The 26,584-nt window shown below is 48.8% G+C and overlaps 1 protein-coding gene across 2 annotated transcripts in view; it reads right to left on the reverse strand.

The window, feature by feature from the left end:
- Nucleotides 1–463: 463 nt before the first annotated feature.
- The window catches only part of LOC122209455 (nodal modulator 1), a 55,752-nt gene continuing 29,631 nt past the window's right edge, over nt 464–26,584 (reverse strand). The window contains exons 17-31 of one of the 2 annotated variants that reach the window (XM_042921304.1): nt 26,082–26,145; nt 25,401–25,496; nt 22,762–22,980; nt 22,589–22,671; nt 21,327–21,486; nt 21,088–21,214; nt 19,293–19,406; nt 18,287–18,414; nt 17,187–17,328; nt 13,228–13,311; nt 11,975–12,085; nt 10,219–10,320; nt 8,434–8,553; nt 4,065–4,157; nt 464–1,101 (exon numbers count right to left, since the gene is read on the reverse strand). In XM_042921304.1, coding sequence (XP_042777238.1) covers nt 970–1,101; nt 4,065–4,157; nt 8,434–8,553; nt 10,219–10,320; nt 11,975–12,085; nt 13,228–13,311; nt 17,187–17,328; nt 18,287–18,414; nt 19,293–19,406; nt 21,088–21,214; nt 21,327–21,486; nt 22,589–22,671; nt 22,762–22,980; nt 25,401–25,496; nt 26,082–26,145 — 1,775 coding nt within the window. In that variant the 3' untranslated portion in view covers nt 464–969. The remainder of the gene's footprint in view (nt 1,102–4,064; nt 4,158–8,433; nt 8,554–10,218; nt 10,321–11,974; nt 12,086–13,227; nt 13,312–17,186; nt 17,329–18,286; nt 18,415–19,292; nt 19,407–21,087; nt 21,215–21,326; nt 21,487–22,588; nt 22,672–22,761; nt 22,981–25,400; nt 25,497–26,081; nt 26,146–26,584) is intronic. The other variant, XM_042921305.1, reaches the window with a different exon arrangement.

A 26,584-nucleotide genomic window follows, 5' to 3' on the forward strand; every position in this document is an offset into this window, starting at 1 on the left:
TCCCAAGCAGGCTCCACGCTGTCAGCGCAGAGCCCGACGTGGGGCTCAATCCGAGAACCATGAGATCGTGACCTGAGCAGAAACTAACAGTGGGACCCTCGACCGACTGAGCCGCCCAGGCGCCCCCGTGTGGTTTCTTAATAAATGGGATCTGTCACTCACTTTTAAAACTTCGGTTTCACCCGTAACTTGTCCATCTGGCTTCTCTACATCCATGAAGGTGCACTCCTGCAAAGCACAGGAGAACAGGAGCCGAGAAACTCTGGCTCCTTCAGAGGGGGTGGGCACTCTTGATCTTGCCGCCCCTCCTCCGTCCCCTGTTGTCCTAGCGCTGAGGCCAAACCTCACCCTGGCTGAGGACTCTCTTGCCCCGGCTCCTCACTCAGGGCCGACGTGCCCCTCGAGGCATCTCGGTTTATGACCCCAGCTTTATGCCCAAGTCACCGAAGAGACACATCTGAGATGAGCTACAACACGAACGAATGGGCAATTTTATTGATCTTTACCTCCTACCCAACCTCCTAGTAGTAGATACAGGCGGTGCGGTTTCCAGCAGGGATCTCAGGTGCAGGGGAAGTCAAGGGACAAGGTGAATTCTGGCAGGTTCCTCGCTGGCGGACCAAAAACCCACGTTTACTGCAATTCTCACAAACGAGCGCTGAAGATGAAGAATCACATTCTCACACCACCAGCACAGCTTAAATACTTCTTCGATAAAAACACTAATAATAAATTATCTTCAACTCAGAAAATAAAGTGTGCTCAGCAGAGTGACAGGAGGGTCCATTCATTGCATTGCACCAAGGGCTGGGCGAGGGAGGGCAGGCCTGGGCAGCTGTACCGGCGGGAGCATGGGGCCGACAGCACGTGCTGAACTTGGTCAAATGCATGCTTGATGCCAACGGCGGGTGGTGGCAGCCCCTAGGCCGCGGCCTGTCCCGCGTGGGATTCACCTGCCCCTCCTCCTCCTCACGTCCGCCTTGTCTTCTGTTTCTTGGCTTGTCTCTTTGCATCTTCTGGGCCGCTATTGTCAGAGGCTGTCTGGCCAAGAGCTCGCACACCCTGTAGTCGACTTGTCAACTGCAACAGCAAGGGAATGAGCTAGAACGAGAGAGAGAGACAGTGAGAGAGAGGGATGCCAGGAGAATACTCTTGCCCAGAGGGACAAGGGAGCCTCACGTGTCAACACACCTCCTTCTTCGGGCAGCTCACCACCCACTGTGGGCTAACAGGTGACTCTTGGTTCAAGACGAGGTAGAGAGAGGCTTTGGCACTGGAGAGGGTTGGCAGACACACGGGGACAAAGGATTAGGGGAGATGTTACAAGAGGTTTATGGCCTTCAAAGGGGGCCTGAGATTTGACAAAGTACAGTATCTATTCTTGATAAAAGCCCTCAACAAAGTAGGAACACAGGGAACATACCCCTATATCATCAAGGCCAGATATGAACGACCCACAACTAATATCCTCTTCAATGGGGAAAACCTGAGAGCTTTTCCCTCAAGGCCAGAAACACGACAGCGATGTTCGCTCTCACCATTGCTATTTCACACAGTACTGGAAGTCCTAGCTTCAGCCATCAGACAAAAAAAGAAATAAAAGGCATCCAAATCGGCAAGAAGTCAAACTTTCACTATTTGCAGACTACACAATCCTTTACGTGGAAAGCCCAAAAGATGCCACCAAAAAACTGCTAGCACTGATAACACGAATTCAGCAAAGTCGCAGGACACAAAATCAACATAGAGAAATCTGTCACGTCTCTCTACACCAATAATGAAGTGGCAGAAAGAGAAATCAAGGAATTGATCCCATTTGAAATTGCACCCAAAACCGTAAGATACCTAGGAATAAACCTAATCAAAGAGGTAAAAGATCTGTACGCTGAACACTATAGAAAGCTTATGAAAGAAATTGAAGAAGACACAAAGAAATGGGAAAACACTCCATGCTCCTGGACTGGAAGAACAAACATTGTTAAAATGTCCATACTACCCAAAGCAATCTACACATTTAATGCAATCCTTATCAAAATACCACCAGGATTTTTCACAGAGCTAGAAGAAACAATCCTAAAATTTGTATGGGACCACAAGAGACCCTGATTAGCCAAAGCAATCTTGAAAAAGAAAAGCAAAGCTGGAGGCATCACAATCCCAGACTTCAAGTTATTATTATAAAGCTGTAGTGATCATGACAGTATGGCACTGGCACAAACACAGCCACAGAGATCGATGGAATAGAATAGAAAACCCAGACATGGACCTACAACCGTGTGGCCAACTAATCTCCGACGAAGCAGGAAAGAATATCCAATGGGAAAAAGACAGTCTCTTCAGCAAGTGGTAATGGGAAAACTGGACAGCAACAGGCAAAAGAATGAAACTGGACCATTTTCTAAAGTTTTTTTTTTAATGTTTGTTTATTTTTGAGAGAGAGAGCGAGACAGAGTGCAAGTACGGAGAGGCAGAGAGAGGGAGACACAGAATCCGAAGCAGGCTCCAGGCTCTGAGCTGTCAGCACAGACTTGAATGCAAGGCCTGAACTCACGAACTGTGAGATCGTGACCTGAGCCGAAGCCAGATGCTCAACCGACTGAGCCGCCCAGGCACCTGAACCTGGACCACTTTCTTACACCATATACAAAAATAAGTTCAAAATGGATGAAAGATGTAAATATGAGACAGGAAATCATCAAAATCCTAGAGATGAACACAGAAGTAACCTCTTTGACATCAGCTGTACGAACTAGACCTGTCTCCTGAGTCAAGGGAAACAAAAAGCAAAAATGAACTACTAGGGTTTCATCAAGATAAAAATCTTCTGAACAGTAAAGGAAACAATAAAACTAAAGAGCAACCTTTGGAATGGAAAATATATTTGCAAATGACATTATCTGATAAACGGTTAATGTCCAAAATCTAGAAAGAACTTATCAAACTCAATACCCAAAAAATAAATGATCCAGTTAAGAAATGGACAGAAGACACGAATAGACATTTTTTCACAAGGAAGACATCCAGATGGCTACAGACACACGAAAAGATGCTCAACATCCCTCATCATCAGGAAAATACAAATCAAAACCATGTTGAGATACCACCTCACACCTGTCAGAATGGCTAACGTTAACAACTGAGGAAACAATAGATGTTGGCGAGGATGCGGAGAAAGAGGAATCCTTTTGCATTGTTGGTGGGAACACAAGCGGGTGCAGCCACTCTGGAAAACAGTATGGAAGTTCCTCAAAACATTAAAAATAGAACTACTGTACGACCCAGCAACTGCACTACTAGGTATTTATCCAAAGGACACAAAAATATTGATTCAATACTGATTCAAACATGTACCCCAATATTTATAGCAGCACTATCAACAATAGCCAAATTATGGAAAGAGCCCAAATGTCCATCAACTGATGCATGGATAAAGGAAATGTGCTACACACACACACACACACACACACACACACACACACACACTGTGGAGTATTACCTGGCCATCACGAAGAATGTGATCTTGTCATTTGCAACAACATGGATGGAACTAGAGTATATTGTGCTAAGCGATAGAAGTCAGTCAGACAAAGACAAGTATCGTATGATTTCACACATATGTGGAACTTAAGAAACAAAACATATGAACATATGGGAAAGAAAAAAGAGAGAGAGGGAGGAAAAACCATAAGAGACTGTTAGAGGTGATGGGGTAATGGGTTAAATGGATGACGGGAATTAAGGAGGGCACTTGTGATGAGCACTGGGTGTTGTATGTAAGTGATGAATCGTTAAATTCCACACCTGAAACTAATATTACACTACATGTAAACTAACTAGAGTTTAAGTAAAAACATAAACATTAAAAAATAATAATAAATTAAAAAGTTAAAAAAAAAAGCAAAGGAAAGAAAAGAGGACTGGGGACTGGATTTGAGGCCTTCTCACTCGCTTCCAACCCTGCAGTGTCGTATCTTCTGGAACACTGGACACCCCGCCGTGTGCGGGAAGATGTGTAACACTGGATGGAACCCTGCACTTTCTCGCAGGGCCTCTGCATTTCCTACCTTATCGTGGTTGTAGCCGGCCAACAGGACAAGCAGGGTCAGAGGCAGGGCGATGTAGGACCCCTGTGCGATGTCTTGCTCAGGCAGTTTCCTCTGTGGACACCAAGACCACCATTACTGCTTTACTCCGCTTCCCGGCCGCCCACCATCCCACAGCCTTGGCCCGCCCAGCCGGGACCCCGGGCATCCACGTGACCCAACTCTTGCTCTCCACGGCCAGGAAGTGCAGTGACTTGGGTATACTTTCAGGTGAATCCCCTGCTCCCCAAACTCCCCTGCTTGCTCTTTGACACTCTGGGCCAGACAGACGCCAATCACAAGGTAGGTCTCACCCTCTGAGCCTCCAAGAGACTGAGGAAACCGAGCTGTGGGGAGCAGGCCATCCCCGTGGCTGAGAAGTAAAGGGCCCCCTTGGCACTGAGTCCCGGCTACACACAGGGGCTCTTCCCTACAAGGGGGTACGGAGAACCCGCCGTGCTAGGCTCAGGCGCACAGTGACAGATGCACTGGTCGCAGAGAGTATCTCTAGTGATGGGAGGAGGCAGGCTGCCACTTGTCTCCTAGCGGCCATTTGCCCTTTCTTCCAACTTTCATCCGGGCTGATCAGAGTATACACACTTCCCGGCCTCCCCTGCAGCTAGATAGCCATGGAATTAAATTCTGGCCAAGACCACATGGATAGAAGTGTTTGGTAACACATCCAGGCTGTTCGCTAAAAAAGCGGTGCTGTGCCCTCCCCTCCTGCCGGCCAGGAGTGCCATCCGTCAAAAAGGTGATGTGCTAGGGGACGGCAGAGCCCCAAGAGAGGGGAGGCTGGGCCCCCGATACCTTGGGGCTGCCGTACCATTCCTGTACTGCTCCATCCTGGATGCTGACATAAGACCGAAACTTCCATCTGACTAAAAGCCCCTGAAATTTTGGGTCTCTATACTAGCCAACGAACCTGTACCTTAGCTCACTCTATCCATGCAAAAGAAACAAATAATGGAAACTTTCAGATAATGACAGAACAAGTTAAGGAGCCAGAGCACTGTTTCTCAAAGTAATGTCTAGGGAACTTCCTTTCAGATTTCCAAGGTCAAAACTATTTTCATAACAACACTAAGATATTATATGCCTTTTTTGCCTTCATTCTTTCACAAGTGAACAGTGGACTGTTCTGGAAGTTACATGTGATGATGTCATCACTCTGAGAGATAACAGAATATGATAAATAAAAATACATTACACCCATGTAAACTAAGTCTCTTTTGGATTCTCAACAACTTTTAACAGGGTAATAGGGTCCTGAGACCGAAACATCTGAGGAGCATCCAGGCTGGAGAACGACTGTGGGGTCATTTTGCCCCAAGATGGTTGAGGCAGAATGGGACGGTCGTTCAAAAATGAAAGAATCATTGGGATGAGCACTGGGTGTTCTATGGAAACCAACTTGACAATAAATTTCATATAAAAAAAAAATGAAAGAATCAGGGCAGGAACACATTTCTACCTCCAACGGCCCACTCCTGGATTATCCGATATGTCTTAGACCCCAATTTGCTCTCCGTGGAAGTAAATATTTAATGGCGAAACTGCAGAGTGATGAAGGCAATGAGCTTTGAGCTCAAGGCTCAGGTCTGGCCACATGACCTTGGGCAATCACGTGAAGCCTCGGGCCATTCGCTATTAAGTGGCGCTGATACCAAAAGCACCTGCTGCAGGGGAATGTGAAATTCAGCGAAATCAGCTACCTCAAGTGCCAGCAGTGCACGAAACACTGAGTAAAAAAATCAATGATGTGGCTCTCGGTTTGCATGTTGAACAAAAGAATGGAGCGGAGCACATACCAAGGCCCTCGCGAATGTGCAACATTGAGCTGCCCGTCCAGAAGGCTGTAATGCACTAGAAGCCACGTGATGTGAGACCCGCCACCTCCTCTGAGTCCCGGCTCTGCTGATCAACTGCAGGTAAGTTACTTACTCTCTCTGAGCGTCTGTAAAATGCAAGGGATGGCACCTTCCCGGAAAGGTGTGATGTGAGGACTAGCAGTGAGTACCCTTCAGGAGCAGGCACTCCCTTCCCTGGTCACTGGGGCCCTGGTCTCCCAGGTAACCTCTGGCAGGGGTGTGTTCTCAGAAGTGACAGGCACATTCTTGGCCAAAGCCGTGAGGCGCGGTGGCTGCCCGGCTGCCACCCAGCATCATGTTCCCGCCACCAGCTGCCAAAGCGTCTCCCTGGATCCAGATGAGTCTCTGGGGCGGGGGGGATGCCCCAGATGGCTGCCATCAGTACCCTTCACAGAGGCCCTCTGCCTCTCACTGGGGTGGCAACGTGCCTCTACAGAGACAGAAGGTTCCCTACGTGCTCATGTCAGTGGCCCTTCCAATTGGTCCCAAACGTGGGGAATGAGGTAAGTGCTTCCTCCTGGAGTCATCAGAAAAACTCTCCACTTCACATAAAATTTGTATTTGCCAAGTCACTGAGCACGAGCCCCTCATCAGAGATGCTCAGAAACCAGCAGAAGAGCTGTGTTCAAGTGCCACGTCTGCTGCGCACAAGCTGGGGACTTAGACCACTCAGAATCCTCTTGGGTCTCATCTCTAGATGACGGAAAAGAATCCCTACCTACCTCGCCTCTAGGATGCTGTTTGAAAAGCACAAAATGGTCACTTGCTTGCATGTAGGAAAGATAAATGTGGAACTATTCTTTCTACCCTACACCAGGAAAAACCCTAAATGGCTACAGATGGCAATGTATAGAATGTAACCACACAGGTACTGAAGGAAAAATAAATTCCTTTAAAACTGGGAGTGGGGGAGCTTTTTCAGACTAGGACTCAAATTCAGGAGCGAGGAGAAAAAGAATGGAACATTTTAACATATAAAATAAATGTTTGCATAATCAAAATGAAAAAAGAGATGATAAATTAGGAAAAAATATGGACAACGTATATTACGAAGGTTTAACATCCCTCTTACACAAAGGGCTTCTGAAACATAAAAAACACCAACAATCCAGACAGATAGGTCCAGAAGTCAACAGTTCCCAGAAAGGGACATACCTGGGTTCTAAACCACGTGGAAGGATGAGAAATGCAGAGGACAGAGACATGGAGATACCACTTCTCATCCATTATACTGCAAAAAATCTTTAATTTGACAACATACTCTGCGGGGGAACAGGGGTGCTCGCATACGTAGCTGGTGGGAATGCAAATAGTACAGCCCTACGGACAGGAAGTGGCACCATCCAGCAAAATTCCAGGAGCATCGACCCTGTGATCCAGCAACTCTCCTTCTTGAAGTCTATTTCAAAGACAGACTGACAAACATCCAAAAACATGCACGCACGAGGCCAATCACTAAAGGGTCATTTGTAATGGCAGAAAACTAGGAATAACCCAAACATTCATCAAGCAGGGGCTAACAACACACCACAGTAGAGCCACACAGAGGAGTATTACATAGCCATTAAAAAGGAACAAGAAGTCACTAAATCCATTGCTGTGCACACAGTTATCTTTAGAAAGAAAAACTCTTCACGCTGATGAGGCCTACGACAACGGTCAATGCAGTAGCTACAGAGCCAGATTTTAGTTTTACTGTAGATCCCTGGGCTCCACTCTTACTACCTAAACCAAGTTCACACTCAGTAGGTCTGAGGCTGGGCCCTGGAGCCCATTTTTGTTGCTGCTGTGGGCATTTAATCCCCAGGTGATTCTACTGCATGCCAGCTTTGGGAAGCACTGGTCTAAAGAATTATCTCACGAATGTTAAAAATACATGTGTGTGTTGTTCTGTTTTGTTTTTCAGTCTGTTCAACACAGGATCCATTGGGCTCTACACATTGCAAATGGCTCACAAAATGAGCAAGTTGCTTTTAACCTACAAGTATCCCACCCACCTGTGGGGTTTTTTTTCTTCCTCACTTGCAATCTGTCAAATCAATTAGTTTCCAGCTTATTGTCCTGCACTTTCCCATAACCTACATTTTGTTGACTACATCCTTGCAGCATCCTTTACATGTTCCTGTGTCCTCTCAACTTCCTGTAAACTGGCAGCCGGTTCTAGAAGTTTGGGTAGGGCAGGTGTCACGTGGCTCCGGCTGGAGGACCACAACACCCCCAATCGCGACACGGTGAAGAGCCTTGTTCCTAAAAATCACACACGAGCCACTGACCTAAACAAATCCCTTGCCCTCATTGACAACTTCCTCCTCAAAGGGAACCGAAGGCATCAGCACTCGAAAAAGCAGAAAAGCATCTAGGGAAATTCGGAGTGCGAAATCCAGAATGCAATTGGGCATCAAGGTGAGGGTCCCTCAAGCGGCCGTCCTCCCTCACCACCCCTAGAGGTTGTTTTCAACCACCCACCACCCTTTCCTTACCGTGGGATTGAAGACCAAGGTGATGTGCTTATGGTAGCCCACTGCAGTGAAAGACACCTGAGGCAAGACGTAGTCATACTGGGATCTGGGGAGTGTGGAGTCCAGCAGCACAACGTAATTCTGTGCACAAGTAAGAAGTTACTTTTTACAAAGGATTTTATGTTTTGAAAGAAATCCCCAAGTTTACACATCCAAAACAAGGTTGCTAACTTCAGAGGAGGAACCTCAGTGGGCTCTTCCCTCGTTGACAGCCGTGTGTCCCGGCATCTCGGAGACTGTGTCTTCTGATAAAGCTTTCAGAGCCGGCGGCAATATTTTATAAGCATATTCAACCATGACATAATTGTGCTCCTTTGAGAATCTGACTTTATGAAACACAGAAAGTTATTACGAGCCAATCTGGATGAGGGACAGACATGATCGAACTGGGAAAGACTGCTTTCAATCCAAAGTGAGGTAGACTTTTAAGGTATGATAATTAAGCGGCTCACCGGCTGGCAAGTTCTAAGAACACAGCATCTCGGGAACAGTGCGGGCGACGGTCAGAGCCCACTCCACCGTTGGGTGCAGAGCCCAACGTGCTAGGCACCATGAGTACTGCCTTGGGCAAATACGGGCTGTGCTCTCAACCACGGACAAGGTCAGGTTTACTGCTCCCATCTCACAGCAGGCCGTGAGCCCAGGGGGAATCGGACCCCAAAGCCCATTACGCTTCCACACTGACGTGATGCTTACAGTGACTGCTGGGGAGCCTGGTGGCTCAGCCGGCTGAGTGTCCGACTCTTGGCTTCCGCTCAGGTCATGATCTCACGGTTTGTGAATTCAAGCCCTGTGTCGGCTCTGTGCTGACAGTGCGGAGCCTGATTGGGATTGTCTCTCTCCCTCCGTCTCTGCCCCTCCCCCACTCTGTCTCTCAAAATAAATAAATGAAACTGTAAAAAAAGCTCAATCTTTAAAAACAAATAAAAAAACAGCATACAGTGGCTATTTCAAAGGGCATCTCAAGAAACGGGGAGCAACTCCAAGCTTCCATCGCAACTTATTTCATTATCTTACAGCTGTTTCATGACAAAAAAGGCCACAGTTTATCATCCCCGCGGCAGGTGGTAAGAAGCCAGGAGAGGAAACGTCGTATATAGGCTCACTACTGACAGGTGCACGCCGAGCCCACCAGAAAAGAACCGAATTCTGTGCCAAGTTTGCTCCCAGCACCTCAACTACAACAGCCTGCTCTGTCTGAACACAACTGATAATAAACAGTCTAGAATCAGTAAACAACGTCCACCGTTAAGGCCTGAGTTAAATAAACTATCATTATTTCCCACATTATGGACGGCTATGCAACCATGAGAAACCATGTTATAAAAAATGTAATGATGGGGAAAAGATTTCTGATGTATTCTTCACTGAAAAGCACGGATTATAAAACAATGTACCAAACAGTCCTAGCCTTATTAAACTAAATACACGTGTGTATGTATTAAACTAAATACACGTGTGTGTATTTACACACACACACACTGAAAAAAGACCAAAGGACACCTGTCAGCACACTGACCAGGATTATTTCTAGATGATGGGACTGTATCTGATTTTGTTTTCCCCCCAAAACAACTCCTGCCGTGAATGTGTATTATTTTTGTAAACAGGAAAAGAGCAAATTAAGCAGAAGTAAATGCTACAGAGCCCACCCCCCTCTGATTCAGAGAGCACATCCACTGTCTCCGCGAAGGGAGATTTGGAGGGAGACGCAAGGACTGTTTGGGAGCCATGGGCATCAGTTACCTGGCCGTCCCGGAGCAGGGGAGGGAAGTGGAAGAAGAGAGACTGGCCCAGGGAGACCGTGTGCATTGGGCTGTCGAGATTTTCACTTTTGTAAAGCTTTACCTGGAGAGGAGAAACAAAGCAGGATGTACTTTCGAAATTAAAACATAATCAACATTTCATTTCCAACACTGCGTTTCATCCTCAGGATAGCTCATCTGTTGCAGGGGAAAAGGATCTTTGGAAACACAGATATTTGAAAGAGAAACCAGACACCCCCATCAGGAATACATAATGTGTTCCGCAATCACCTGAGCCTCCAGTTCCCTGACCTGCATAGAAATGGAAGATTTTAAAATTGATTCCAGTGACTTTACGTTAATGTACAAAATGGTAACAGTTAGTATGAGGGCCATGTTAAAAGGAATAGCCTCTGATATAGCTATAATATGCTGGGCAAGTGACAGGCACTTTACACACATTGTCACCAATCCTGGCTCTGAACAGGCATCATTATTACCTCTAGGGAGGCCCAGAGCCTGCATCACCTAAAGGCGCACAACTTATTCATAGTGGTGCCTGGGATTCAGCCCATGTCACTGAGGGTCTGGCCCATGTGGCACTGCCTCTCCATCGGCTATACCCTCAACCCCACAAGTATTCCTTAAGTGCACGACACATTCCCATTTTGCATTTGGTTTTCCGGGCTGCTTCCAGAAGCAGTTCAGTCATTTGTTTCTAGCCTTCCTTTCTCTCTGGCCTGTTCTCATTCTCTCTACCACAAGCAACGGGACGTGAGGAGGTACGGTCCCGCCTGATGCAGAAGGCTGTGGGGCTCGAGCCTGCACCCGCCACAGAAGAACGCCATGGCCGCCCCTCTCCAGGGCCCACGGCGACACTTTTCTATAGAACACACAAGTCACGAGGAGTTTTCCTAAAGTAAGCCACAGACTGGAGGCCTACGGGTCACTTCCAAGACCACACATGTGTCCTTTTGCCCTACACAGTGTTCTAAGCAAAACTCAATTCATTGCCTGTTTTTACAAACCAAGTGATTTCAAATAACTCTAAGTTCCATCTTCTCTGGAACACTGGGAAGTGATGCCAACCCTGGGCCAGAGCTCCGACACGACAACCATCCCACAGAGCCGAGGAGCGGTGGGTGCACCCTGCCCAGCCCTCTTCACCCTGGTGTTGCCCTGCCTGGCCCCCACGAGCAACATGCTTGCCACCCTGGAAGGAAGGGTGAGTTGAGAGGGGAGTTAAAACCTAAGCGTACATTCTCTCCCAAGTCAAACACATCACTGTACATAAAATTACAAGCGCCTCTGAAAAATACACCCTTGTGGCAATTCACTGACATTTTTCAAGGGATCGTAGGGCCTTATATAAACATTTCATTAACTGTAGACATGGAGATTTTGTTAGAACCTGAAGACACCTTAAGAGGGTTGCACAGAGGAGAAACCAGTGGTCCAGGGGCATGAAGTGACTGCCCGTGGCGGCAGGGCAAGCAGGACACAGCTCAGTCTGTCCGACTCCTAGTCCCCTACCCACACCTTCACGCTGGACAGAATTCTACAAGTTACAAGGCACTGTGCCCTAAAATCATGTCTCTGCTTTCAACTCTAGGTCGTACTAAGCATTCATTAGGTGTGTACCACAAAGCTTCCAAAGCTATATTTCTATGAATAGCTAAACAAAGTTATCTGAGAGTACGACCCCTCCTACGCTTCTCAGAGCCAAAAAGGCCATAACAGTAAGAAGCTGGCCTTACCCATAATGTAGGGAGATACTCAGAGGAAGTGATCACGTTTCCACTTAGGTCGAATTGATTAATCTGCCGGAAAACTATGATGTTTACATCATCGATGTCGTTATTGCCGACCTGGAAAGAGACCGGGAGCGTTGGCAGTGAGGAAGCTGGGAGGCGAACTTGCTGGGTGACGTCCCAGGAGCTATTTCAGAGCAAATTTCACTTCTTCAGTAAGGGGGCCAAGTTCACCAAGTCCAAGGGCACAAACTGACAGTGAGGAGGTAGGCTACGGCTGGCCCACAGACACAACTTGTTTGATGAGCACAGCATTTTTTCCCCCTAAGTTTCAATTATCTTCTCCAACGTTTTAAGAGAGAAATTTCATACACAAAAAGAGCCAGGTTTTCTGGCCTCTCTTGGAAATAGAGAAAGATGTTCTTGCCTGGCAGCAATCATCAGGGGCTGAGCAACGGCTGTCCCGTGGGTGGGTGGGTGCCCTCCTGTTTGTGACTTTTTCGTATCTGCCGGGCCATGGTCCCCATGACCACCCGTGATCCTGGCCTTAGTTAGCCACCATGGCAGAGAAACACGCAATTTAAAGATGCAGCCATCACAGCCTGACGCCATAAAGACATCCATAAAGAAAATCCACTTCCCAGCCAAATGGTCCTACATGGCCCACCACTCTCCTGACCCCTCATAATCTTCGTGCCTAACGCCCCCTGATCAAGCCACCAAGAGGCAGCCCCCCATCACACCCAAGCCCTCCAGTCTAGCAAGCGAGAGTTATTCCACGGGGAAAAAGCTTCACTTCAAATGATTCTCAGGCTGCTTCCCACGAGCTGCGGGGAGGGCTGCCTCTTTAGGGATCAATTAGCGAAGTCGTGATCAGGAATATCAAGAGACTCCACCCACCAAATGGAAAAAGCAAGGTCATCTGGATATAAGGAGGTCCGACGGCCCCACCACCAATTAAGCCCATGTTGTCTTTATTATCCTCCCTTGATCTGAAATGCCACTTAGACACTGAGCTCCTCAACTTGGAGGATAATGATCAGAGCTTGCAGGGAGACTGAAGAGACAACAGCTCAAATTTCTCTGGATTCACGACAGCCATGCTGCTCATTAAAAGCCCGCAGGAGATGCTGCTTGTGAAGATGACACTATTCAAAGAGGACCCTTAATTAGGGCCCAGAGCTCCCCCTGGCAAGAGATGAAAGGCAGGCAGCCAGAGAAGCACTGCAGGGTTTCTGCCGCGGAGCGTGGTGCCTTACCGCGATCTCCCGGTGGTGGGGGAGGGCCCGCTCGATGTGCTCGTTGCCTTCTGCCTTGAGCTGCACGTGGTACACACATCCCGGCTGCAAGCAAACGCAGGGGTCACGCCTCTCGAAAGGGGCTCGTCGCCTGGAACCTGACCTGCGCCTGCTCTGACCACAGGCCCTCAACGCGACCGCGACGCCATTTCCACCCGTCGCCGGTCCCAGTCTGCGGCCTGTTAACCTGCTTAAGAGTCCCTTTTAAAAGCACCCTGATGAAGGAACATTTATCTCAAGGTCTGCAATTCCTTCAGTCCCCAAGGAAAATTAGATTTGGCTTCCTATTCCAAAATCGTAAGCAAAATATGCTTATTTTGACAAAACTGTGCTTATAGGGCTGTCCACCCCCCACATACACGCAGGGTGTGGTATCTGCAATGACAACTCCCAAATGCTTACAATGCACACGATTTCTGGGAAGTGAGATTTGAAATTTTTCTTTAAAAAAAAAACTTGTTCTGGGGCACCTGAGTGCCTCAGTCAGTTAAGCATCTGACTCTTGATTTCAGCTGAGGTCGTGATCTCATGATTCGTGGCTTTGAGCCCGTGACAGGCTCTGTGCTGATATGCAGAGCCTGCTTGGGATTCTCTCTCCCTCTCTCTGTGCCCCTCCCCTGCTCACATGAGCTCGCTCTCTCTCTCTCTCAAAATAAGTAATAAATTAAAAAAAAATTTGGTCTTCCTAAAACTTTTTATCCTAATGCTCAAATTTATAGGTGTACATATTTACCAAATAAATCATTACTCTAAGATAACCTTTACAGCAACCGATTTCTGATCAATAGCACAAGTGACCTAATGACATGCCAGGATCTAAAGCATCAGGCCGAGGTCAGAGCTGTCTATGTGCAGCTAATGGGGGACAACCCTAAGATACAACTGTTTATTTTAAACCAGCGTGGATAACATGGTTCTGGTCTCCTAAAATAATGTGTGCTTTGATAGCTGTAGGGTGTGTTTTTTTGCCCTTTCAAGATTGCCTGTTTGGATATGCTGCCTGAACTACTTTATAATGACCACATGGCACCTTTACAAAGACGAAAAGCTATTGTTTTTTAAAAAGTGAGAACACCTCTGTGATGGCCATAATCGCTGACACATTCACTGACTTTACAGCTCGGTGAGGACTGGCAGCACGGGGTTCAGTTCCAAATGGCCACGTGTGCCCCAGAGGGCAAGGGACGCAAGTAATCACTTGGGAAGACAAAGGCACAGTCCTGCCCACTTGCTCACACACCTGGGCCACCGGGAGCTCATCGGGGCAGCGGCTCCGTCCCACCCGGCTCCCTCCTCCCTCAGGACCCGGGCCGACCAACTCGGGGATTCACCTTCAGCCTCTGGCAGGGGTGTCTCACCCCAGATGTCCTGACAACGTGCCGGGAAAGGTGAAATGAAAGACCGGACCCTGACTAGGGTCAAAATCCCTAGAAAATCTTCAGCAAGGGCTCTCCAGTCCGGTGTCCTCTGGGAGACGGCACACTCAATCCCAAACCCTAGCTGAGCAACGTCTAAGGCTGTCCCTCCAGCACCTGTGGCCTGGCAGGTGGAAGGCGAGGGCTGCCACCAGGGCGACTCTAAAACCCACTGAGAGCGCTAATAAATTCACACCTATTAGGAGGGGGAGGGTGTCTCAGAGCATCAATTACAACAGAAATCTATTGTGCTGGAGAAAGAAACTATATTCGATTTAATTAAATAAAACGCGTGAAGATGGCGAGTTGAGAGCACGTCTGGGCCAGCAGGACACTGGGGGAACCCAGAAGTGGGGGGAGAATTTGTGTTCCTGCAACCGTGAGAGGGAGGTAAGCCGAGAACACAGAGTCCACCCAGGGGAAGGGAGGCTCCCCTAGGCCCAACCTGCACAGGCCCCCACGCAGACCCCGTCTCACACTGCTGCCTCACAAAGCTGCACACCGAAACCCCAGCTGGCAGTGACGGTGAGGACCGCCTCGAGGAAAGTCTTGTTTGTTGTTGCTTATTAACTACTTGCTGAGTCTCCGTGCCAGGACCACTGCATGTGCTACACGTATCAACTTACTTATACTTACACCTGTTCTATGTCACACTCATCCTCACAAAGATGACAAAACAGATACAGAAAGGAAAAAACTTTGCCTGAACGTAAACAGCTAAGAAATGACAGAGGCAGGCCTCAAACCCAGGCAGATGGGAGCAGAAGGGCGTCTGCACAGCCTTTAAAAAAGGACAAAACTACAAAGGCTGGGCATGCACTGAACGCATGAGACCAAGGACCTGGCTCCCACGACATGTCCCCTCTCCCTGGGCTCTGGCTGTGGCAGCATGAAGCTATGGAACACCCCTGCTGGCCTGTGTATTCTCTGTGGGAAGCAGGCCTGGAGGACAGCAGAGAGCAGGTCCCCATGGCAGCATGTTCCTCGGGGGCAGGGCCTCCTTCCCACATAGCGGAGGACAGCTAGGAAGGAGCATCTCAGAAAGGCCTGTGTGGACCCTAAGGATGGCAAGGTAACTGTCACCTTGATGCTGCTGGTGAGAACATGCGGGAAAGAAGGAGCAGTGGGCAGAGTGGGCGTGGGGAGCCCCCCCAGTCAGTGTGCATCCAGCTGGACCATCAGAACATACGTATTCCAGTCCTCAGCACAACCAGGGAAGACACCCCCGAGTCCGTCCTCCTCCTTCGGCTTGAACACCTCCAGCTCACCAGGAAACCTTGCAACCTGCCTCCCAGGTACCCCAACATCTGACACTGGGGAGTCCTGGACAATGGACGGGAGTATTTTTGTTTTGGGGAAAGAATAGCTTTGCCCCAACATATCAAATGATTTATTTTCAACATTTATTTTTGAGACAGAGCATGAGTGGGGGAGGAGAGAGAGAGGGAGACACAGAATCCGAAGCAGGCTCTAGGCTCTGAGCCATCAGCACAGAGCTCGACGTGGGGCTCAAACTCACGAACCGGGAGATCACGACCTGAGCCGAAGTCAGACGCTTAACCGACTGAGCCACCTAGGTGTCCTGCCCCAACGTCTCTAAATCAACTGGCAAGCTGCTTTACATGCGAGCTCATGTGATTTGGACAAACATTACCCGTCTGTGGAGCTATGTGTGCCTGTCTCTACGTGAACTATGAATACCCAGTCCGTGCATCTGAGGGCCCAGGGGCCCCACCCCGGATCCAAGTGGCCCAGCCCGGCAGGTGCTGTCCAACCCTGCCAGTGACCACACGGCACACAGGTAAGGTCTGCCAAATGAGCAAATGAATGAATGCACACATAAAAACTGAGGACAAAGCACCATAAACCCTAAACTGAATGCTGCAATTGAGCAGTGAGAAGGACAAATGAGTTGTATGGACACACAAAGAAGTTCGGGGTTTGTGTTTTTGTTTTTTTTTTTAATTAGTTGTTAACACCTAGAAATCAGGAGCTTTCACACGGAAATCTAAACTTGTGACCTCCCTTTTAACAATGCAAAGGATCTGGCAGCCCCGAGTCTGTCTTCCCACATGGCTACAGGGAGCTGGGGTTCAGTGGCAGCTGCCCCCTCTCGAGTTCACCAGCCCCGCGTGTGCACCCAGCACCCTTCAGCAATTCACAGGTCTCTTCCGGTCCCACAGGCATTTGGCGTAAGAGCCCCTGCTTAAGCCGTGACCACCCGATGCAGGCAAAAGCTGCACCAACCCACCGTTTCCCAACTTTAATTTGCCACAAAACCCCAACCCAACGTGTCAGCTCCGTGAAAGGTAAGCTGTGCCAGTTAAGATACGGAAAGACGCTTCCAGAGCCCTAACCCCGCAGCCCCAACCCCCCTGCCCAGCCTGTTCCTAGCAATGAGCAAATGCCCAGCCTGTTCCTAGCCGTCTTGGGGGCAGGCACCACAAGGCAGCTGTCAACAACACAGCGTGCAGACACCCACTAATAAAAGATGTCCAGTCTCACCAGCAATCCACGAAGTCTGAACTTGCCCTCCTCATCCGTCACGGTGTCTTCTCCGTAAATACTGCAGTCGTTCTGTCCCATGGCTTCCACGGCCACACCCTGTTCTGGTTCTCCGTTTAAAGAAGAAACCGTACCATAGCAACTAGAATGGCAAGAGACAGAGCATGATATGCCCGGGGTTTTCTGAAGCACACAAAGGATTTAAGGTAAAGCGTCCTGCCTTTACTGACAATTCACAGTGCAAAGCAGTCCGGTGGGGAAGTGTACCTCGATGAGCCAAGGGGATTCGGTTCTGGCCTTGTCACTTCCAATCCGGCCTTCCTGGCTGAAGGCCCGAGCCTGCCTGAACGCTGCCATCAGTTTCTCTCCTCGTACGTTTTAACGGACGCTCCAGGAAATTACAATTAATGGAGGCCAAGCCTTATTTTATTCCACTTTACCTTGCTTTCATTAAGCTTTGTTTCAAATAATGAAGCATTGCATGAAATGCAATGAAAACAGTTTCTCATTCTCTACACTCGTTTGAAAATGGCCCATTTTCCTAAACTTCTGACCAGCCAATCTTCATCTCAAGGGCTCTTGCGACTGTTTACAAATACGTACGGCGTGTGTATGAATACCTTTCCGGCTACGTACAGCTAACAGAGCTAACGTATGGCGTGTCGTACGCGTGTACGAGTATCTGTGTAAACCATCTCTGAAGTGCTCTGACACACCGCAAAACCTGATGAGCTGAAACAAGGAAGGGGAACCGAACGTTTTACACTCTCGCCAACATTCTGCAGCCTTACTCCAGTGAGTTCATTTCCTTGTTTTAAAAATTTAATTTGAATTTCAAGCTCTTGTACAAATAAAATTTTTAAGCAACTAAATGGGCACTCTCAGGCCAATTTCAGAATAGGAACTTCGTGACAGAATCGCTGATTTGGAGGGATCTGAAGAAAACAGGCAGCCGTCAAAACTCTCTGGGCCTGGTCTCTTATCGCCTCTGCCTCCCACGTGAAACCCGAATGCAGGCTGGGTGAAGGCTCCGGGTCACGGAGGTCTGAGTGGGGCTCCAGAACCTGGGCCTGGGGGACAGGGACAGGCAGGCTGCGTACCTGTAGGCCGTTCGGTACCCGGTGACGGAGATCTTTAAGTTCTGCCCCTCCTGCACCTCGATCATTTGTGAGGACGGCTCAAACCGGAACTCCTTCATCATGGGTTTGAAGTAATACTGGCCAGGGCTCTGTGGAGAGACACCCACGGACTGAACCTAGGCTGCCCCATCTACATATGGCTTCACACGGGGCGACTAAAGCCAGCAGGGACCGGAATTCGGCCACCAGAGCCCCAGGGCTTCCTATGCAGACAAAAATGGTGACTCTGCCTCTCGAGGAAATGGTTACATGAAGCAATTACAACTCTAATAGCAGCCGGCATCACATGCCTTTAATTCAGCGAGGCAGAAATCAATTTGAATTTTATGAATGAAGAAACTGAGGCTCAGAGAGGTCAAGTAACTCCCCTGAGATGACACAGTACATAAGCAGCGGAGGGAAGATTCGTGGCTGGGTGTGCATCAGAGCACAGCACATGACCTTTCAGATACGCCTCGCTGCCTGCATGTGACGTCCCTGGAGCAGTCCCTTTACACCCAGGCCTCACAGAATGGCCAGCTAACGTGTACTTGCTGAGTCCCCACCACTCAGGGCCTCAGGTTACATCCGGAATGAAACGCTGCCATCCTCCCATCATGGGGAACACGGTTTGCAGAACAAACACAAGCGAGCCACCAAATAAGACTCGGCATTGTAAACAACGCGATGTTGTGGTCAAACAAAGGGATGCCTAGGAGAGGAGCCGCTGAGGCCACGGTAATTAATTACGCTGTCTTAGTGACAAGCCGGTGGCCAGAAAACAAGTGTGTGCGGAAGGGAACAAGAATCGGCAGCATTAAGTTCTAGTAAGAGCAATACCCTAATTATATTTGGTCCCCTAAGAAACGTGCAGCACTCAACACTACTCTTCTGTTCTCAGGTTGTCAAGCGATACCTAAGTCACGCAAGCCATGTCCCTGCTCCCTTGTGGGAACACGGGCAGGTGGCACATTACGGGACACTTTACCAGGTTTGAGAACGTCAGAATGCCATTGTCCTGAGTCAAGAGGTTGGATCGAAAAACACCACCACTGAGGGACAAGAGGACCCCGGGGAGGGGCTGGTCATCTTCCGCCTTTATCTGGGGGCAAGAAAGAACAGCAGAGCAAGGGCAACTCCGTTAGCCACTGGAGGTAACATTTCAAAAGCCAAGAGGCAATTCTTCTGAGTTGTTTTTCTCTTACTGTTATCCATCGGTAGACAGAAGGTCTACTCTTCGTCCCCAGGGGTAACTAATGTTAATAGTTTGGTACGTCGCTTTCCAGAACGGCTTCTACGCCCACATAAACGTGCAAACATTACAGCTAGCGCTGACCGACTGGCAAGTTTACAGCAGGGAGGGTGGGCAGGTGGCCCAAGCTCTGCACCTGCTGCTTCTCTCAAGTACGGATCCCGGCCTCCCTCCCCTGCCGGGCCACATATCTACCGCACTGTGTCTTAATGCACATCATCCTAAAGCAGGGGGCGGCCGAGCTCTGCATGAAGACCAGCCACCTACTTCTGTGATAGGAAAGGAGACGATCGAAACTTCCTGGAACATGTGTTCCTTGTGCACTTGTTTGCCTCTGTTCCTGGGAGTAGAACTGTTGGATGTTGTGCACTTTGAATTCAGAAAGACACCCCCACATTGTACACCAAAGCGGCCATAACCAGTTACAGTTCCATGAATTATCTATGCGTGGGAAAATACACGCAAAAAAATGGATACTGTCTGAATCACTGCAAATCTAAGCTACATCCCAGTGTTTCAAGGGTAACTTCCTTCAGTCACTTCTGAAGTTGGGCATTTCTTCTAGTTTATCAGCCACCGGTATTGCTTCTGTAAACCGCCTTTTCATATACTTTGTGGCTCTTATTTCTATCAAATTGTCTTTTTCTTATCAATTTTAGGAGTTCCTTATCATCTTGGGTATTTCTCATGATATAAAGATTTCTTCCTGGTTTGAATGTCTTTTAATTTGCTTTAAAAATGAATCCTGCGTTGGGGAGCCTGGGTGGCTCAGTTGGTTAAACATCTGACTTCAACTCAGGTCATGATCTCACCATTCCTGAGTTCGAGCCCCGCCTTAGGCTCAGAGCCTGGGGCCTGCTTCAGATTCTGTGTCTCTCTCTCTCTCCTCCCCTCCTCCACTAACGCTCTGTCTCTCTCTCAAAAATAAACAAACATTAAAAAAAATTATCAAAAAAAATGCATCCTGTGCTACAGAATTTGAAATTTGTATGTGATGTAATCTGTCCTTCTTTTCCTTGAGCCTCCCTCTATGTTGAAAATATTCACACTCAAGGACCTCCAGACTCACTCCGGGCACCACACACTTCTTCCCAGGAAGGATGGTTAAGAAGAGAGGGACACCAAATACTGCTACAGGAACATTCTGTCCTTTTCCACAGAACACAGTTAAGGATGAGAGTTTAAAGCACTTCCCAAAAGGTAGGCAAACAAGCTAAAGTCAACAGGTCTCCAAATTATGCTGAGTGAAAGAAGGCCTCCCCAAAGGAGTACATCCTATATGGTTCCATTTGTGTCAAATGCTAGAAAATGCAAACTAATCCGCAGTGACAGAAAGCAGACCAGATGAGCAGGGAGATCGGGAAGGAGGGGTACCAAGGGGTACGAGCATAGTGAGCAGGGTGCCTGACTGTCACTATACTCCCGGGTGCACCCGTGTATGTTGAAACTAGCAAATTATATGCTTTAAGTGCAGTTTATCATGCGCCAATTATAACTCAATAAAACCACTTTTCGAAAACGTAAGGGTTACCTCAAAGCTTACGCCGGCCAAAGCATAAGCCTTAAAGTCTCCTATGGTTCCCTCGACCGCGGTCAAAACGTAGCCTTCCTTCTGCGAGGACACCGTGTACTCCAGGTCACTGTGCAGGGGCCCGACGCTAAACAAAAAAAGCAAGAGCACGCTGGAGATGGCTGCGCTTCACGCCTGCAGGAGGCCTCGCCGGCCCCACGGACACCTGCTCCCGAACATGTGCTTTGTCACGGGCTTACCTATAGGCACCTTTGTCATCAGTGAAGACTGTGATCAGGGGTGAGCTCGCCCCCTTTTCACTGATGACGATCTCGACTCCCTCCAACTCCGGGTGGATCTGGCCTTCCAGAAATAAGCCTGCTTTCCCGTGGATCTCAATCAGCTTCCCTGGGCAACTTTCTAAAGACGGAACAAATAGAAGAACGGGACTTAGCTGCAGTGGGATGGGGGCATTTTGGAAGGGGGCTTCCCGTTAAAGAAGGGCTTGAAACTGAGGTATATGAACCTAGTTCCAAAGGAGGCTGTTCACTATATATATCAGAAACCTCAGTAATTGGGTGGCCCACACCTCCCTCCATTCCTCAGTTTGCTCAATGGCCAGGAACGTGAGCACACAAATCTATCAAGGCTGGGTTCTCACTACCCCTCTCTCCACTGTCACAAGGCCTTTCTGGTGGAGGAGAGGCTGTGCAGCTGGACCCGGCGGGGAAGACCACCCCAAACAAGATGCCCACTGGGAAGCCACACTATTCAATATGCTCTCCTGCCAAACACAAACTGCATAAATGCCCAGGATCCACTGAACCCATGATGCTAGAGAAAACTGTTGGAAGCCAAAAGACAAATACCCCACCAGCAGTCACTTTAAATTGTCCAGTCCCAAAAAGACCCTCTCTCGCTCCTACCAACAGATACACACACCATCAACAGTTCACACATATGATGCCTAAAGCTCTCATTTCAGCACCGGATGGTTTTGCTTTTCACCTACCTTTCAGTAACAAACTAAAAACATCAGGGAAAAAAGTAATCCTTCCTCAGAAAGATCACCCAACTTCTAATAACCACAGTAACTTTCGGGACACCTGGGTGCTCAGTCGGTTGAGTGTCCGACTTTGGCTCAGGTCATGATCTCACGGTTCGTTAGTTCGAGCCCCGCATCGGGCTCTGTGCTGTCAGCACAGAGCCTGGATTCGGCTTCAGATTCTGTGTCTCCCTCTCTCTCTGCCCCTCCCCTGTTTGCACTCTGTCTCTCTCTATCAAAAATAAACGCTAAATAAATAAATAAATAAATAACCAGTTACTTTCACGGACTGAGACGATCCATTCACTCAGCCACTCACCAAACGGTAACAGCTATGTGCCAGTGCCAAAGGGGATTATAAGGAGCCCTACAAAGATGGTTTCACTGTAACATCCACACAAAATAAATTTTTAAATGCAGGTAAAAGGAACGGTGAACTCCAAAGATGTGTCACTGGCTCACCGAGTTGACACTTACCTCCGCTGACAGTGGCTTCCATGGACGGGGGATAGAAGAGTAGCTCTTTAGAGGAGGGTGTGACGGTGATTTTCTCTCCAGACCTAAAACAATGAAAATACTTCCATTTGGTTGGTTTTGCCCTCGGTTAGGAAGGGTATGAGAAGAGAGGACGCCGTAGGGAGAGAGCTCACCGTGCCCAGTAAGAGAAATCATAGGAGAAGGGGCCTTGCAACTCGTCGACCATCTCCTGCGCGGGGGGTTTGGTCCTTCCTTCCCCAGCGTCGTCCTTGCCATTCTTCTCCCTCTCCTGCCGGCGGCTCTCGATCTCGGCCAGCTGCTGCTCCCTCCGCAGCTCCTGCACGGACTTCAGGGGGCCCAGGACCAAGGCGGGTTCACTGTCTATGGAAGATCTGGAAGAAAGGAAGGAGCAGCCTAGAGCACGTGGTCACTTACCCCCCGCGGTCGGTGGGAACCGGACATTTCTAGAAGGAGTCACCCGTCAGTAAAAGCCTGACCGCCTTCTGATGCCACCCCAGCGGCACACTCTGCTCCTGTTCTGCATCAACGAATCGCTTTCCAAAAAATAAAAACTGAACTTCTTTGTGACAGTAGCAGTATCGAGTAGGTCCAGGGAACCAGTAACCAGGACAAATGACATTCCCTAACCATGTGGAATCCACATTCCAGGGGGGAGAGACAGACAATAAACAGAAAATGATGTCAGACTGAATACAAGGGAGTAAAATAAAGCACCGTGGAAGGAGACCGTGCTGGCAGCGTGGGGGCGCTGTTCTTTACCAGGCTCCCGGGGTGGGGAGTGTGTTGGGCAAGGAAACAGCAAATAAAAAGCCCTTGGGGCCTCGGGGGCAGCTCCCCTGCCATGCCCAGGGGACAGCAAGGAGACTGAGGTGGCCTGGGCAGCGGACCCAGGGAAGAGTCAGATGCGTCAGAGGGTCCAGGGGGAGCAGGTGTCAGACCCAGGATTTCATTCTGGGTGGGATGGAGAGCCACTGGAGTTGTAAGCGGAGGAGACAACGTCCCTACTTTAAAAGGCCTCTGGCTTCTGCACAGAGAACACAGGCAGGAAGCAAGAGCCCATACAGGAAAGCCAGGCAGGACGGCCGTGGCAAGGATCCAGGCAAGAGACAGTGGATGGGACCAGAGTACCGAGGCAGCATGCTGAGAAGGGACAAGATGATGGGCATATTTCAACTGCAAAGCCAAGGATCTGCACGTGGACTGGCTGGGTACGCATGCAGGGGAAAGAAGAGTCGAGAACCATCGAGAAAGAGGACAAAGGGTAGGTCTGTGGAGGGCGACAACCAGGAGTCCGGTTCGGGAGCCGGGGAGCACAAGATCCCCATGAGGGATCCAGGTGGTCCTGTCCAGCTGAAACACGCATCTTCTACAATCCCCAGCACAAGCAACCAAAACAAAACCCCCCTCCGAGGTTTCAAAGATATATTCAACAAAGGCTGAAAATAAGGTAATACACGGTCGCTACTGGTCCAACCAATAATTGCTACTTTCCAAGCAGGAGGAGGGTAAAAGGCACTCTTCCAGCACCAGGCAGCGCCCTGGGCCCACCAGGAACATGCCCAAGTCCTTTGCCTAGACCCCTGGCCGCCCTGGGGAACGGGGCACCCCTTCAATCCACTCCCCTCAGCCAGGGGCCGAGGGCCGTCCCCGACACTCGTCCCGCCTGACCCCACTGGTCGGCGATGCCACATGCTGTCAACTCCATCTCCTCAACAGCCCCCCCAGGCGTCCACTGCTCTCCAGCCCCACTACCGTGCATCTGGCCGAACCTCCACTGACTCCCACCTACACCCCTGCGAGGGCCTCCGCCCCCTGCCTCATGCGGCTTCTTCTGTGTCCATTCAGCAGCCAGGGGGATCTTTGTGAAGCACAAACACCATCCCTCTGCTTAAACACATCACAGTGTCTGTGCGACAATGCTGAGACCCTTAACTCGGGCTGGCCCTACAGGGCCTACCTCCCCCCCACACACACCCCAAGCATCCACGGGGTCCAATTCAAAGCCCTCATCATAGGTGCAACCTCAGAGTCCTGCGCGTGATGCCTGGACTACTGTCTGTGTCCCCCGTGAGACCGTGGCTGTGCCTGAGCACTGAAGAACTCTCAACATTTGTGCAGGGGTGGATGAGCTGAAAAGGCGGCGGACAGAAAGACGGACAAACAGTTGAGGTCGCTTAAGGTAAGGAGGGGGAAAATTACTCAGATTTCCATTTTCTGGCACAATGATGATCATGTTGCCAAAAACTCTTTCATTTCTCAAGGAAATTACAGTGTCGGGCATCTAACACCTCACCACACAGCAAAAATTCCTCTCAAAGAGGACATTCGCATGAACCTGACTCTCAGGGAGGGTCTGCCTTCCACGTACTTTCTCCCTCATGACCCTTCACTTAACAGGTGCTCTCTACTTTCCAAGCCTTCAAGGAAAGGTCTCTAGGAAAATAGGCAATTTTTCCAAATTTGCTAAAACACATAAAATACGATGAACAAGCCAGAGATTTTTTTTTCCTCTAGCAAAGACAGGAAGTGTAGAGAGGTCACACAGAAATTTAAGGCACTGAAACGAGCTGTCAGAAGACTCTCCCTCATCCACAGTTAATTCTTGAGTCATAAAAGGAAAGGATGAAGGCTGCCATGAATTTATGGGGTATGTCGTGTGAGCAGAAAGGCCATTCGTATACATACCTAGAGATAAGAAATCAAAGATAATTTTCAGAGTGTCTGTTAGAGAAGTCCCCAGCCCTCATCCACCCCCTCCTGCGCTCAGACCACCGCAGAGCACAAGTCTTACTTGATTGTCACGGTGACATCCATCATTTTGTCAGTGGTGATAGTTCCAAGGACATGGTGGCGGATGGCTGTCAACGTCAAGATACTGGGTGAAGACCTATAAACCAAAGTGGAAAGAAAACACTAGCAACATCACCTAGTTCTTCTCAAAGGGTCACAAGCAACGCCCTCCAGGGGCACAACCGTTCTGACCCTGAAATATACTACCGAAATTGCTCCTAGTTTGGGATGAGGGACCTCCCGAACTACCTATCAGTGTTTAAAGAATAAACTAATTTTCCAATCCAAAACTTTACGCTTCCGATTCTTGGTGAAACTCTCAAGCATTTGTGCAAAGGGAAAAATGGTAGACTGGAGTCCAAGCAACTCCCATCGGTGAGAGCTGGAAGACTGAACCAAGATGATAATTAAGGCACTTGAAAACCATATCCTTCCATCCTGGGCTTACAGAATTCTTGGGAAAGATAGCTCATCTCCATCTCCTCAATAATTCATCCAAATGTCTTGAAATCCTTACGTAGAAATTCTTTTTAATACCTAACTTCACCTCTTCCATTAAAAATACCAAAAAAAAAAAAAAAAAATCCTTTTGTCTTCCAGAAAGAACTCAAGAAAAGACACACACTCACTTGACCCCAGAGAAGGCTCACAAACACCATGGGGCAGGGAAGACCCAGCTTACGTGTCATAGGTGTAGAACGCTTGCTCAAACCGGTGGCAGGAGCGGGGGGTCACCTTGTATACACCTGCAGCCGGGAAAGCAAAAGTCATTTTCAGAGGAGAGTGTCTGTGACACTGAGCGCTTCCAACATCTGAAATCCAAAGGCAGTGCCTCTCACTTGAATACACAGCACACAGCAGATGGGCAATGATGGGATCAGAAAGGCCTTTTTTGCTGCCTGTGACAGCTTCTTTCCAACGACCCGGTCCATTTAATGGCCCCTCACAAGCTCAGGATTTCATTTTCCATAATTGAACAACTCACAGTAGTTTAATCTGCACAAACCGAGCCAACAGGGCCGTGCAGAAGGAACAGGAAGTACATTTCCACTGCAGATGAGAATGAGAATTTTCCACTTAACAGATTCTATTAAAGATCCAAAAGATAAACACAGCCTGACCGCCCTCCTAGAAATATTCCTAAAACAGGGCACAGAGCAAAGCCCAAAAATTTACGAAACAATC

The sequence above is a fragment of the Panthera leo genome, chromosome E3 (genome assembly GCF_018350215.1).
Source record: "Panthera leo isolate Ple1 chromosome E3, P.leo_Ple1_pat1.1, whole genome shotgun sequence".
Classification (NCBI taxonomy): domain Eukaryota; kingdom Metazoa; phylum Chordata; class Mammalia; order Carnivora; family Felidae; genus Panthera; species Panthera leo.